Source organism: Gymnoscopelus microlampas, assembly GCF_963454915.1.
Source record: "Gymnoscopelus microlampas genome assembly, chromosome: 6".
NCBI lineage: Eukaryota > Metazoa > Chordata > Actinopteri > Myctophiformes > Myctophidae > Gymnoscopelus > Gymnoscopelus microlampas.
In genome coordinates, this window is record NC_139943.1 from 28,934,304 (window position 1) to 28,949,305 (window position 15,002).

A 15,002-nucleotide genomic window follows, 5' to 3' on the forward strand; every position below is an offset into this window, starting at 1 on the left:
CCAATGTTTTACCAGTTTTATACAATATAGTTTGTTGATTACATTTGATGCAGTAATGGTCTTTTTATTTTATTTCTTTTTAGGTATTAAAAACGTCTTTAAAGTAATTAAATTGTCACTGAACTGGCATCTGAGGACCACCCAAAAAATCGTGTGGGGACCCCCCTGGGCACAGGTTGATAACCACTGCTATATACAGTATATACTCTATTTATTTTTGGGGAGGGGTGTCGTTTATGTATCAGAACAGTAGGGCAGTATAGCGCCATGAGCTTTTATTTTGAAGTTCCAATGAAAAGTGACCCGGATATAAAATAAAAGGTCTATTTTTGAGCCAATCATTGCGAACCTTTTGTAACGCGCACTACGCACTAGTAATCAGTCAACACTCAACAGGCCTGGAAGCAAGCATTAGCGGTATTCTGTTTACCTTGTATTGATTTTATTCAAGTCATGCCGTATGCTAATCAGCCAACGGTGAAAATTACAGAATTAACAGACGAGAATGTCAAGTTTGTCATTGAGAACACCGACCTGGCGTGAGTATAATACAGTGTATTTCCTTGCAAATAAAGTCGCTCTGTAGCGCGACCATTGCACCTCCCAGTACTCAGTATCGTTGTGTTAGCAGCTTCTGAGGAAACGCACAGCAACAACTGCGCTTTCAGGCTCTTTACTATGATCTTCTGAAACTGAAAACGGCACTTTTATGTAGGCAATTATCATGTGTGATCACCAACGACTCGAAGGCTGTAAAAGAAGAGAAGTCCGCACTGTAGTCCGCACTCTGCTATGCTCCCACTATTGCAATACTTCCAATGAACAGTGGGAGCATATTATTGTAGTAATGAGTGGACATTGTTGTCTGAGTCGCTTGTTGATCTTGTTTGTCCTGCACCTACAGTGGATATAGGCGCAAACTCTTTCATCCAGGTTGGATGAGAGAGTTAACAGAAGTCAAATCATGCAACTTAACGGCCTACAGTGCAAAAAGATTACACTTGTGGGTTGTTAAAATTGGTCGCAGTCAGAAGCATTTATAAAATCCTGAGTTTTCATTTACATGTGAGAGAGTACTAATGTAACTCAATGGACACATAAGGTTCCATTTGTACTCTCACTTTTAGGATAAATTAACAGGATTCACTTTAGATGTATCCTACTGTACAGCAAAAGTAGTTTGCTGCACTGGTTAAATGGTTTACCACTGGAAACGTCTTTGACAGCTAAATCCATATGCTCTTTCTTGTCATCTTCAGGGTCACAAATTCCATCCGACGAGTCTTTATGTCAGAGGTTGCCACAATAGGTAAGATTTGCCACACTGGAAGTAACTTGTTATGTATATCACTTACCCACTTTATGACTTCATGGCTTAACATGCATGACTTTCATCTTAGCTATCGACTGGATCCAGATTGATGCCAATTCATCTGTACTCCATGATGAGTTTATTGCCCACAGAGTAGGTATGTGATGTTCAACATAACATTTTCAGTGGGGTTCAAATTATGGCAAATTAATTAGCTTCTTCAATATAATATGGGGGTTATACATGTGACAAACGCCCAGCGTGTGTGTGTGTGTGTGTGTGTGTGTGTGTGTGTGTGTGTGTGTGTGTGTGTGTGTGTGTGTGTGTGTGTGTGTGTGTGTGTGTGTGTGTGTGTGTGTGTGTGTGTGTGTGTGTGTGTTTCAGGCCTTATACCACTGACCAGTGATGACATTGTGGACAAAATGCAATATTCTAGGGTAAGAGTCTCATAAAATAATGTTACACTTGCTGCACAAAATACTGTTGCTCTCCCTCCCTGATGATTTCCGTCTTGATATGTATTCTCTCATCCAGGACTGTACATGTGATGATTTCTGTCCAGAGTGCTCTGTCGAGTTGACCTTGGATGTTCGCTGTACAGAGGACCAGACTCGTCATGTCACCTCTCGTGACCTCTTGTCCAACAATCCCAGAGTCATACCTGTGAGTGCTTCTCAGTTGTCGTAATGGGCCAGTAAAGCACATGAAACACATACCGCATGGTGAAGCGTTTGTGAGCTGGCAGATCTGCAATTCTTTTGTTTTAAAGAACTAGGACCAGGAGACCTGGTACTGCCAGACCCCTAGTGGTTGAAGGAAAAGAGGGACAAAAGAGGGACGAAAGAGGGACAAAAGAGATCTCTGTATGTGTCTGTCTGTGTCCCTTTTATGCCCATATATGGACAAAAGAGGGACAGACAAAGCCTCATGTAGGCCGACCCTCTGGGTCTGGCAAAAATGTAAAAGATTGTAGGAAACTAAAAAAGAAAGGGATATTTACTCACGACCAATAAAAATGGGTCTGCGACCCAATGTTTGGGAATCACTGTAGTAGTTTCTTTGTGTTTCACAGGTGACCTCCAGGAATCGAGATAATGATCCCAATGACTATGTTGAACAGGATGGTAAGCTGAATTCCTACTGTTACACATTGTTCTCATATTCCCAATCAAGTAATTCCCGGACTCATTGTTTTCTCTTCTATAAGTTTGCTATATGGTTTAATCTGATCTTGCCCTACCTCTTTTGCCTATATATACTACCTGTCTGTCACTGAATTAAATACCCACTGTCCTTCCCCTCCCCTCTTCCTTCATCACCTCCACAGACATTTTACTGGTGAAGCTTCGTAAGGGTCAGGAACTGCGTCTGAGGGCATATGCCAAGAAGGGCTTTGGCAAGGAGCATGCCAAGTGGAATCCCACAGCGGGGGTGGCCTTTGAGTATGACCCAGACAATGCACTGAGACACACTGTGTATCCACGACCTGAGGAGTGGTGCGTTACATCTTTTCTGTTTTTTCAGTGCCCTTTATTGAGGTTTTTGATTCTGCACTGTAATTTTATTCTCATTTTTCTTTTCTTTTAACGTTTATATTCTGAACTCATTAATAACTATTTTAATTGTATTAAAATGTCCTTTTATAATGTGCCATGCCTATTGTGGCGAAGCATAAATGCTACTGCATTTATACAGAATGAAGACTATTTGAATAATATAGACTGCGCAACGTGTGTTTTGATTGGACTGACACAACTGTGATCCCCAGGCCAAAGAGTGAATACTCTGAGATTGAGGAGGATGATGTGCAGGCCCCCTACGATCCAAATGGAAAACCAGAAAGGTAGGTTATCTGCTCCTCTCCTCCTGGGTAGTAATGGCCAGCAGGTTTACATAGATATTTAACTAGAATAATGATGGTACTCAACATCATCATCATTTAAACCTCAGACTGTCTACCCACACACATAATGTTGTGATGTGAACATAGGCCGTATTTGTGGTGTTATTATTTGAATTCCCATTTGGATAACTGGGGGAAAATAATAATAATAATCCAGGCCTATAACATGGGGAAAAAAAGTAGAATCCAATCACAATATATATAGAATAGTGTTAAAGCGGCTTTATGTAATTTTGTCCAATCTGTATGGTTAAGCATGTTAATACAATATGAATATAACTTATACAATTGGGGCGGTTTTATTTGGTCTCCCTGCTCTTCTATTGAGACATTTAGATCCTGTTTCTAGGTGAGATATGAGCTTTGACACGATCCTATTTCTCGTTTGACACAAATTTTGACCTGAAGGTCAAGATTCAATTTATCCCCTGATCAAGCAGGCAGGCTCTATTAGGTCAAGGGTAAAAAATCAGCACTTGGCAGGAGATCCAGGGTATAACAGGAAAGTTGCGTTAAGACACATTAATACACAACTTATTACAAGTACAACAAATCAGAATGTACAGAGCCTGTCACAACGGTTAAGTTGTTATATATAAATTATTAGCTCCTCATCTGTGATCTTTACCCTGGCAGGTTCTACTATAACGTGGAGTCATGCGGCTCTCTACGACCAGAGACAATTGTAATGTCAGCCCTGGCCGTGCTCAAAAAGAAGCTGAGTGACCTGCAGACCCAGCTCAGCCATGAGATCCAGAGCGACGTTCTTACCATCAACTGAAGCCTGACTTATATTTACTTGCGCGTAGGTGTTGCACACCAAAAACCCCCTGCTGTGGGATTCCACTTGGCATGATCTACAAGCTCAAAACGCGTTGCAGTGCAATGCGTTTTGAGCTTGTAGATCAGCTATTTTTGATGTGCAACACCCACACACAATACAGTATAATGGGGCTTTGAGGGCTCTTCCTCTAAGTCAAGGGCTGTATTCAGAAAGCATTCATCTCTAGTTTTCAATGCTGATCAAGCATCAACAGCCAGATTGCAATTGTTTATGTTTTCCATTTCGAAGGTCATGTTAAAGTGTTACCGGATATGGTATGCGGTTGAAGTTCTATTTATCATTATCTAGCTTTTCAGTAGGCTTCAACATGAGTGTGTTTGGAATATACACTCCTCTAAACATGCTACAAAAATTATTGTTGATTGCAAAACAGTTGTTCCATTTAATGTGTGTCATTTTTAGAGGGTGTTTCAATGTTGTTATCAGACCTGGAATAGTTGTTTACGCTTTATAGAAGGAAAAGAAAATGTATTATTTTTCAATAAATTTCAATTTTGAATTAATCAAATGTTCTGTATTTTAATCAAAAGATTAAGTATGTGTTATTCAGTTCCGCACTCACTTTCAAATCACAGTCATAAAAAGACCAGCATAGGTTAAGATCTTAAGAACAAAGATTGTGTTTGGTTCCTCAACATTGTAGCAATAACAACTGAAGAATGTAGCAAAAGTATAAAGTAAAGTCATAGGATACTTTGTGTTCAAATGTGCTGTATGCATGGGCCCTGCTTCAAAATATTATGTAAACTGGCTGTCTTGCTGATGCAGAGTATTTGAAATGCAAGCTAAAAATAAATAGATAAAAATAGTTTGAAGAAGGATAATATGTAACCTATACGGTTTTAACGGTATCAAAAAACGTAAAAATAAATACAAAATAAGCCTACTTTAAACTGTCCAGTTAAAATCCATGGTACAATAATACTTTTACTTAAAACATTGTATAACTTATATTTTAACAATGTTGGTGGCAGCAAGATGTTTTTCTGACGCCTAGGTGTGGTCCTCAACTCCTGTCTTGATTCCAGACAATTCTCAATGGAGAACTGGATGAAAGCATAACAGGAGGACAGTGGAGTGGTGTGGGTTATGCAAATGATAGACTTACGCGACTGCGTGGAGATAGAGGGAACTGCACTTGCATTGCATGCTATGAGTTCTGTTTGCATACTGCATACCATCCTGGCTGCATGCCATCTGGTCTGGATCGTTTACGTTCCTATTCGTAAAAGCTGAATTAAGATAGTGAAAAAGATGTCATTATGGGTCTACATCAGTGGCTCCCAAACTTTTTAGCTCAAGACTCAAAAGAGAACGTTTGCCCGGGACCCAAATTAGTATAGCAGATCTACAAGCTCACAAGGAGTCGAGATGCATTTGAGCTTGTAGATCGGGTATTTTCACCACTTCTTGTTGTCGAATTTATGGAATTTCTTAGAGTTTTGGTATTTAGGCCTATTCATGAAATTATTTTTTTAAATGTCTGAATAATTTTTTATTCATCGTGAAATTTTTACATTTTTGGGGAAACATTTTGGAAAATATTTTTGAAATAATTAAAAACAGAAATGAAAATAATAAAGGGGGTATTTACTTCCGACCGTACAAATTGGTCCGCGACCCACATATGGGTCCCGACCCACTGTTAGGGAACCAGTGGTCTGTGAGCAGCTACCTTTCTACCAGACTGCTAACTGGATACGCGTGTTGGTATGTGGGGCTGGGGCATGAAAAGGTGCGTAGCCCTGTCATTTGGGAAACACCAGGGTTTTAATGGAAAGCTCACTGCATGTAATCAATGTAATGTAATGTGAATACTCTGAGGAGCGCACAGTGGCATAGCTAAACTGTCTTTCCTGCATTAGCTTTCAAAGCACACAGTCCCTTGAAATCGAAGCACACAGTATCATTGTATGAAAACGAAATATTTTATTTCAGGATCTCAAGGTTAGAACCGATCGTCATTGCCTGTGCTTTAGCGTTCAGAAGATGCTTTAAGACAATACGTTCATTAAGAGAAGTGATGTGGTTTCTTAGACTATTCTAGCTAGTAAATAATGACGTGGTATTATTGGAGAGCATTTTAATAGTAGCCTAAATACTGCCTCTGCTTTTCTTTTGCAAGAATATGGAGCCAACCCACCATCTCTGAGATTTCGAGTTTTACTACAGTGGCAAGCCTCAAATTAGGCTATATAGACCACCTAGACATGGATGCAGTGAGGAAGAGGTTCTCTTCTGTCTGCTGCTCTTCCTCCAGTGAAGAGGAGGATGATGATGATGATGATGAGGAGGGAATCTATCAGTCTACATCTGTTACTGGCCCACAGTCTGAACACCACCCCTACATGCTCTGGTAACCTCTCATTATGTATGACTGCCTCCTTTTCATAATTCCCTGTGGTGAAGTTGTGAAAATAAATATTTTCCATTTGCCTCAGTTTGTCCCATCAAATCTTATCTTGAAAAGGAATACAATCTAATCTAGATCTAATTTGTTTATAAAAGAGAAGGGAGACTTGCAAGAGGGTTGTAGCTTGCCACACTCAAGGGACATTAATTTAATAGTTGAGAAACCCATGTAAGTGGAAAATGTGGTGCCTGTCATCACAGCTTTTATTAGATGTGGCCAAATCAACCATTGTGTTGTCACTACATCAACTGTGAAGCATGCATGTAAATGATTTGTGGACAGTGACTGAAACTAGCGTATTTGTTCAGTTGCCACTGTGTTCAGGATTCGCTGCTGAGCTCCAACAGTTGTTGGACAGACTACAGAGGTGTCCGCAACTGGATTATCATCCTTCTGGTTGGTGCCTCATCTTAACCCTATCTTCTGTTAATGTTTTCTTGTTATTATTAATTGCGTTTCTATCAAAAGCTTAAATGCTGGACCACTAGCTATTTCAAACAATCCTCAAGGACCACCTCACCCCATATATTTATATATATATATCTATATATCTATCTATCTATCTATATATCTATATGTATGTATGTATGTATGTATGTATGTATGTATGTATGTATGTATGTATGTATGTATGTATGTATGTATGTATGTATGTATGTATGTATGTATGTATGTATGTATGTATGTATGTATGTATGTATGTATGTATGTATGTATGTATGTATGTATGTATGTACGTACGTACGTACGTACGTATGTACTGTATACGCGCGTGCGCGCGTATACAACAGGATTGTGTCAAAAGTTGTGTCAAACCAGACACAGGATCAAATGTCTCAATAGAGGAGCAGCTAGCTGCTAGACCAAATACAACCACCGCAATTGTGTAAGTTATATTGTATTAACATGCATACCATACAGATTGGACAAAATAAAAATGTATTCACAAAAAAATGGACCACCTGGAATTATGCCATGGAACACTAGTGGTCTGTGGACCACTGGTTGAGAAACAGTGATTTACTGTATGTGTATTCACATAATAATACTTACAGTGCATAAACATTGTCCAACAATAACTGTAACCTTAAACCTTGTGTACCATTTTGTTCATGCACCTAAAAGCACAGTGTTTTCCAGTTTCTGGGGGGAGGGAAATGTGTGGCTTGTCTGACAAGTGTGGCCATTCTTTCCTTGCCATTATTACTGATATCTCCATCAAAATTACATCCAGTGTTTCCCTGGCTACATTTGTGATGTCATGATTTGCAGGTCTTGACATATGCACACTTGATCTTGGAGAACTATATACAGTGAGTATGAACTCAAAACACACTCTCACACATGCACTCACATACACATGTATGTATTGTATATAACAATAATGTTGTTATTTGTTTCCTTAAATCAGACATGGATTTTTAATAGATCTGAAGAAGGTTTTGGAACATCTCACAGAACAAAAGTACACCTGGCCATCTATGAACCTTATACTGGGTGAGATATCTGTTATTATACCAATTATCTTAACCACTTGAACACCAGCATCCATATTCTGGGGGGAACATAAAGTGATGCGTTGTGAGCTTGTAGATTTGATATTTTATAAGAGATTTAGCCTGACACTCTGCCTGAATTTTCATTTAGATTCAGGGGCTGGAGCCAGGCTAAAAGAGATTTGGTGTAGACAGAAAAAAAAGTGGTCCAAGTACAGTTGTAACTCAGGTCCGTTTTTACTAATAATAGAGGGTTTAAGTGGTTAAAAGATCCAATAGGCCCAATATTTTCAGTGTGTTATGAAAGCAGTTACAACCACCTGCAACTAGCTTTGTAGCCTAGAATGGAATGATGACATTATGGAAAAACTGTAAATGAGGTATTTGCAGAGGAATATCTATGTATGATCTGTTGGTGATTATGGACCATGTTGTTGTCAATTTCCTCCAGCCGGCAACATGTCTGCTATTGTGGCCTTGCTTCTCGAAAGGTCCCAGGAAAAGGTGAGGTCAAGCGCACATTTCTTATTTTCTTTTACTAAATCTGGTTCTGATATGGAAAATGCATGTCTATTCTATTCTATTCTATTAGGGAATTTTATCCTCCATCAATGGCCATCGTTTACATCTAGGAAATCTAGGATTACTCTTCCTATTTCCTGCTGTTGTCATTCTATATGACTCTAAAATATCAACAGGTAAACATTACACAAGGTGCGTCATAGCTTTTTCTAATCCACTTGTTGCAACGGAAGTATTTGGTCTGCTACATTACTGTAATAAAGCAGGTTGCGTCCTTTCTGGATTGTGACTGCCCTTTTGGCCAGCAGGTGGAGCATTCTTCTCTCTGTGGACCTGCACTGTTCTGTGGCTTAAGCTATATTCATATCAGGAAACTAACCGGTGGTACCGACAGGGTCATTTCATGGATGCAAGTATGTCATCAGCAACAAAAATTGTCTATGCAGGATTGGAACCTCAGAGTCCATTTCAGACAGATATGTCATGAACAACCACTTCTGTTTGTGTTTTCAGGGACAGACCAGAATGTATCACATGAGCCAGAAGTATATGGCAAGCACCTCACTTTGCAAGGTGAAGCTACCTACAGTATTTATTCAATGATACTCTTCTAAACCAGTGTTTCTCAAAGTGGGTTCTGGGAACCACCAGGGGTCCCTGGGGGTGTTCCAGGGTGTCCCCAGCTAAATTAATTAATATAGCATCATAATCAATTTAACCACTTTAACCCAATATGATCTACAAGCTGAGCTTGTACATCTGCTATTAAAAAACAACTCAAATCTTGTTGGAGGTCCCTGGCACAAAATATTTTCAGATGGAGGTCCACGGCCAAATACAATTTGGCCGTTTTGAAACTTTGAAAAAGTTTGAGAACCACTGTTCTAAGCTTCGCAGGATTTGGGTTAAATAACTGTGTCAGATTCTCTGAGTGAAAGTTAGTGAGAAATGGGTGTTCTGTAAAACATTATTTATTTATTCTTTTAAATGAGACATTGATCTGTTTTTCTAGATCTTTACTATTTCCTCCTGGCCCCCACTCTGTGCTACCAGAGAAACTTCCCCCATACCCCCAAAGTCCGTATCAACAAACTTCTGCAGAGGCTGGTGGAAATGGTGAGTTGAATAATTGCCAACACTGCTCCAGCAAAGATGTCATTTATATCTCTCCTACAGGGTTTTTGTTATTGCAGATAATAAGTCAGTCAGTAAATGACCTGACTAATGCCTACATTATGCGAGGCAATTGACATTTGAAAGGACTTATTTGTGGTGGTATCTGATACTATGAGCACTGCTGCAGTCCTCTGTGTTTATTAATTACTACCATGCCTCTCCCACCTACAGATGATCCTTATTCAGGTCATTGTTGGAATCGTGCAGCAGGTGATTTGTTAAATATGTATTTTTGGCAAGAATATAATAATAACATAATATCGCTGTTGGGCTGACCACCTTGTACAGGTATGTCCATGACCTTTCAGGAAATGGAAAAAATAACCTGTGTTCCAGTGTAGTTATTATTTATTTTCTCTCTCTCTATATATAGAGAGAAATATTATTTTCCTATATTTAATATGAAATAATTATAATTATAAAACCCAGAACCCACAGACAGACTTAATCACTTTCACTTTAAAAATGTTTCTAAAATAGCAAAGATAGCTGCAACAAGCTCACAACACATCACATTGTGACACATTGTGAGCTTGTAGATAGGCTATTTCTGCTACTTTTGCATGACACGCTTGTATGACGAAAGCATTAATCTATGGAAAAAACATGAAATATAGAAATACAAGGTTTCTGCCTGACAGCAACAAAAATATTTACATAAGATCTTTAATGGCATATGCATTAACTATATCATAGCATAGTGTTTAATTAATATGCCATTAAAGATTTTATGTGTGTTAAGAGTACAGTGTCTACCATGATGTTATTTCGTTATATTAAGGCTATATGATTTAATACTGTTGTTTATATGTTCTCATCCACCCTGAATATTTGTTTGCTGCCCGTACCTTTGGTTTTCTCTCAGTGGATTGAGCCCATCTTTCAGAGGTCAAAAGACTCTGTGAGTGATGCATATGTTTCCTATGATGTGATATAAGTTGATATTAGTATCAGAAAAGGGTCTATGCTTTTGCAGCTGACTCTTTTTTTTATATATATATACATAGAATATGAACATCATAAGAAGGGTGGAGCACCTTGCGGGTCTTGTGGCAAGTATCTTTTTACACTTTATTTTTGCAGTGTTGTTTGTTAGTATGATTCATTCCATCGACTTCAGATGAACAGGACTAGATTTGTCACAGGTTGTCTTACTGTCTTCAGATATTGCTGTCAGTCCACCATAAAGCAAATGTAAACATATGTAAGGTCTAGGTCTAGCACACCTGGCCTGGGATCCTGGTATTTACAGGTAAAAAAACAAACTAAAACATCACAGGCATTCTTTTAAGGGTTGGGGATGTTTTCCGTGGTCTTATGAGTGAAATGTTTGTTTAAATCGGTACAGCGATGTGTTCATGCTCCTGACAGACAAAGTATCCATGGTAATGTATGTTCTTCTCAGGCACCAACTCATTTCCTATGGCTCCTGTTCTTCTTTCTGTCTCACTCATACCTGAACTTCTGTGCTGAGCTCCTGCGATTTGGAGATCGCTATTTCTATGGAGATTGGTGGTTAGTGAGTCATGTTATAATTGGACAACATAAATTCTCTGTTTAGTGTTTTTCTTATCTAAAGTATAGATTTGTGATGGTATAAAAATATGATTTATATATAGGAATGCCACAACCCTGATAACTTTCTGGAGGAACTGGAATATTCCCTTTGAGAAATGGTGTCACAGGTATTGCGGCCTAATGGTGTTGAAATTGTTATGTTCCCTTTTATTGGCTGACAGGATATGTCAGGCAGCAATCTTTAAACTAACACATTCTGTTTGTTGACGCTTATGAAGACATCTGTACACACTGCTTGTGGAGAAGAATGTATCCCCAACACGAGCAGAGGTATTGGTCTTTATGGTGTCTGCTGTCCTTTGTGAGGTAAGACTGGACTGGAACTATATTTTACTACAAGATTCTTTTTTTATTAGATAGTAATAATAGTATTGTACGATCAAATAGAATTATAATAACGAATAGCCAAGAATAACCACATAATGTATTGTTTTTGGCCTTTGCTCCTTGCAGTATGTGATTGCTCTACCTTTACGCAGTTCCCGTATGTGGATCTTTCTCATGATGATACTTGAGGTAAGAGTATAGTGTTTCACTGTCTTATACAGGTTTACAAGGTTAAACTGTTGCCCCAAATGAGAAGTATGTGCACTTAAGTTACAAACATACAGTATGCTCTCACAAAGTAATAGATAGCAAACATAAAAACAAATTGAGGTTGGTTGTTTTGTCAGTCCAACAGTTTGGTGCCAAACATGATATTTCATGTTTTTGACTTTCACGTACCTTCATGCTCCCCTGAGGATTATACCTACTGGTGTAAGAGACCAATCCCATGGCCTTTCCTCTAGTGCCGCCCTTGGTTCAAATTTCCAATTACACATGATATCTCAAAATCAGATATCTCCAAACAGATTCCCATGAAACTTGCCGAGCACAATTATGCTCCCCAGAGTATGAAACCTTGCAGACTGTCATGCCAATCAAGCAAAACTATAGGAAACTGATCTGGAACTGGAAACGGGTATGCCACCTTCTGGAAAACTGGGATTATTAGTAAGAGTGTGGGGCTCAAATAATATTTGATGCCTAATGCCTGATGGCAGTCGGTTTAAAATTTCAAACCACTTTGGTCTGGTTGGGTGTAAAGAGCTGCATGGCCTCTAGGGGGCCACTAGCAGGGCTTTTAGACTCTTACTCATGTTAAATATACCCATGTAACTTAAAGGACAACTTAACCCATTTTCAACCTATCTTCATATAATTAGTCCTCACTAATGCTCATGATAAAATGGTACCATTTTTTTCTACTCGGTCTGTGTCTCAGAGGAGGGCTGTGGACAGTTCAGAATCCCATCTACCAGTGACATCATCGATGGGGAATTAATAGAAACTATCGCGTTAATAAAAATCTAAAGAAAACATTTGAAATCTTGTTGAAAAATAAAATCCTGCTTAACAATGATGTCACTGGTAGACGGTTTTCTGGACTGTCCTATGAGACACAGACCGAGTAGAAAGAAATGGTACCATTTTATCATGAGTATTAGTGAGGACCAATTGAAGATTGGAGAGAATGGGTGAAGTCGTCCTTTAAAGTAACCTGACGCTACCAGATCCAAACAGCTTGCTCCACACATTGTTTACAGCTGTCTTGAGGAACCTGGTTACTCAATACCGCCACCTCTGGCAGGGTCAGGTTACCTTTAAAGTCCCTGGTTGACAAAAGAGAATAACACTTTTACACACGTGATACTACTTAGAGGCCCTGAAAGATTTATGTCAGGTAGTATCTTTTTAAAAATCGATGTACAGTTTCATTTACTAAATACATTTTAATCTACATAACTATTAACCACATGCAACTTATGCATAGTGGCACTGTGATGGATCATACCAACTTGTTCTTACTCCTAAGCTTTGAGTTCTTTGTATTGTATAGGTATATCACCTTCTAAGTTAAACATTCAAGTCTGTCTTCTGTTTATTCTCTCCTCTTGTTCTTCTCTCTCTCTCTCTCTCTCTCTCTCTCTCTCTCTCTCTCTCTCTCTCTCTCTCTCTCTCTCTCTCTCTCTCTCTCTCTCTCTCGCTCTCTCTCGCTCTCTCTCTCTCTCTCGCTCTGTCTCTCTTGCCCTCCACTCTCTAGTTTGATAATTAGACTTCTAAACTGTACTTTTGATCAGAGTCATGTATACAGTGTGTGGTATTTATTTATTGTCTCTGCCAGGCCGAAGGCATGGCGAGAGAGTATGTTTTACCCTCTGTCCGTCCGTGTGTGTGTCCGTGTGTCCGTGTGTGTCCGCGATTTCCCATATTCCAACCTCATTGGCTAAGGTTTGCTTCCAAAATTTGCAGGATTGGTCCGTTTTGAACAAAATGCCTCAAGTCATGAATGCAGCTTGCGATTTCCGTGAAATTTCACAAACACATTCCCACTAGGCCAAGGAAGAAATGCCAACCTTTTTCACATTGGCCTGTTATAGCGCCACCAGCAGGTCTAATTTAGCAAAACACATTTTTGGAACAAAATGCCTCAAATCATGAATGCAGTGTCCGATTGCCGTGAACGACCTAAGAATAAATGGCACCCTTTTCACATTAGCCTATTATAGCGCCACCAGGAGGCCACAATAACGTACCTGACCTGGCGGAGACCTGTGCTCCGAGGAGCACTTTTTCTAGTTTTGTTTATTATTTTGGTGTCAGCATGTAGGCACTGGAAAAACTGTTCTTTAAATTGTGTCTGAATAATCCCGTAAGGGATGGGCTGTGAAAGGCAGCCGGACACGAAAATAACATTATTCATTCATTCATTCATTATACCCTACCATCTCTAATCTTTTCATGTCATAATAGGTGAACATTCTGAGAAAATATATGATACAAGCTCACAACACGTTGCCGCAACATGATTTGTTGTGAGCTTGTAGATGGGCTATATGGTGTGTAGACTATGGAAAAAGTAAGGGTACAGACACCTAGGGGACCCCAGTCAAGGAAGTATAGAGTTTAAGTTGTTTTTTACTTTCTTTCTACTTGCTTTCTACTAACCTGGTTGGATTTGCTTTCCAATCTGTGTCTAAGCATTGTCTCTCCTCTCCTATAGCTTCTGGTGGCTGTTTTCCTTGGGCACTATTTCCAGGGTAACTATGGAAACGCCTTAGTATGGGTGTGTCTGCTGCTGGGCCCTCCTCTGGCTGTGACCTCCTACTTCCAGGACCACTACATCAACCTTCATCAGCTTCATCATCTGTCTTTATCTTCACTGGGCACAATATCTTCCTGACTGATATCTGCCCAGTGAACTGTCTCCTGTCCTGCGGCTGGAGACACATGATGGCAATCACATTGATTAGACCAAGATGACTGTGATCTGAGGTTAAATGAGGGCTGTTCAAGTTCCCACTGAGGAGATCCTTTGATGTATGTGAGACTGAGATGATGTCTTCCAGTGTTTCTGATTAACACATCAGCTGTGTGCTCAGATGGCGCAGTGGTAAAGTCCCTGCCCACCACCATAGAGGTTGTGGGTTTGAATCCACGGTGGTGCATCAGGCTTTGTTGGCAGGTGTTTGGGGAGGGCGATATTTGTCACTGCATGTACTCCTACAGGCTGGGGCGGTACCTATCTGCAGGGAATGTTGGGCGGGAGGAGGAGGATGAAGGCCCTATGTTCTCCCAATGGGGTTCCTCACTGGCAGGTGAGTCAGTAAGATACAACAGCAGTGACAACACAGAAATGTGGCATAACGACTAAAAGGGGGTAAAAAATGATTTGCTACTCTAAATTAAAAAACAGTTCAGCAGTGGCTTAACAG

At 39.6% G+C, this 15,002-nt stretch overlaps 2 protein-coding genes across 2 annotated transcripts in view; both read left to right on the forward strand.

Moving 5' to 3' along the window:
* The first annotated feature begins 365 nt into the window (after positions 1–365).
* polr2c (RNA polymerase II subunit C) lies at positions 366–4,567 on the forward strand. Its single transcript, XM_084059805.1, has 9 exons — positions 366–539; positions 1,260–1,309; positions 1,401–1,469; positions 1,697–1,749; positions 1,847–1,975; positions 2,385–2,436; positions 2,640–2,808; positions 3,081–3,155; positions 3,852–4,567. The coding sequence occupies exons 1-9, from the start codon at positions 454–456 to the stop codon at positions 3,994–3,996; spliced, it is 828 nt and encodes a 275-aa protein (XP_083915931.1). The 5' UTR covers positions 366–453; the 3' UTR covers positions 3,997–4,567.
* Positions 4,568–5,739: 1,172 nt separating this feature from the next.
* LOC311046939 (diacylglycerol O-acyltransferase 1-like) overlaps positions 5,740–15,002 on the forward strand; it is a 10,203-nt gene continuing 940 nt past the window's right edge. Inside the window, exons 1-18 of the mRNA XM_084059519.1 lie at positions 5,740–5,794; positions 6,185–6,415; positions 6,781–6,868; positions 7,745–7,785; positions 7,884–7,969; positions 8,420–8,472; positions 8,561–8,666; positions 8,799–8,903; positions 9,004–9,063; positions 9,503–9,606; positions 9,838–9,876; positions 10,532–10,567; positions 10,674–10,788; positions 10,989–11,181; positions 11,286–11,351; positions 11,463–11,550; positions 11,698–11,760; positions 14,291–15,002. The exon at positions 14,291–15,002 is cut by the window's right edge and continues 940 nt beyond it. Coding sequence (XP_083915645.1) covers positions 5,772–5,794; positions 6,185–6,415; positions 6,781–6,868; positions 7,745–7,785; positions 7,884–7,969; positions 8,420–8,472; positions 8,561–8,666; positions 8,799–8,903; positions 9,004–9,063; positions 9,503–9,606; positions 9,838–9,876; positions 10,532–10,567; positions 10,674–10,788; positions 10,989–11,181; positions 11,286–11,351; positions 11,463–11,550; positions 11,698–11,760; positions 14,291–14,470 — 1,677 coding nt within the window. The 5' untranslated portion in view covers positions 5,740–5,771 and the 3' untranslated portion in view covers positions 14,471–15,002. The remainder of the gene's footprint in view (positions 5,795–6,184; positions 6,416–6,780; positions 6,869–7,744; positions 7,786–7,883; positions 7,970–8,419; positions 8,473–8,560; positions 8,667–8,798; positions 8,904–9,003; positions 9,064–9,502; positions 9,607–9,837; positions 9,877–10,531; positions 10,568–10,673; positions 10,789–10,988; positions 11,182–11,285; positions 11,352–11,462; positions 11,551–11,697; positions 11,761–14,290) is intronic.

Excerpts from the sequence above, each read along its gene's own strand:
- polr2c (XM_084059805.1), top strand. The coding sequence starts at position 454 with ATGCCGTATGCTAATCAGCCAACGGTGAAAATTACAGAATTAACAGAC. Across the intron at positions 540-1,259 it reads ATTGAGAACACCGACCTGGC|GGTCACAAATTCCATCCGAC; the intron begins GTGAGTATAATA and ends TGTCATCTTCAG. Across the intron at positions 1,976-2,384 it reads ACAATCCCAGAGTCATACCT|GTGACCTCCAGGAATCGAGA; the intron begins GTGAGTGCTTCT and ends TGTGTTTCACAG.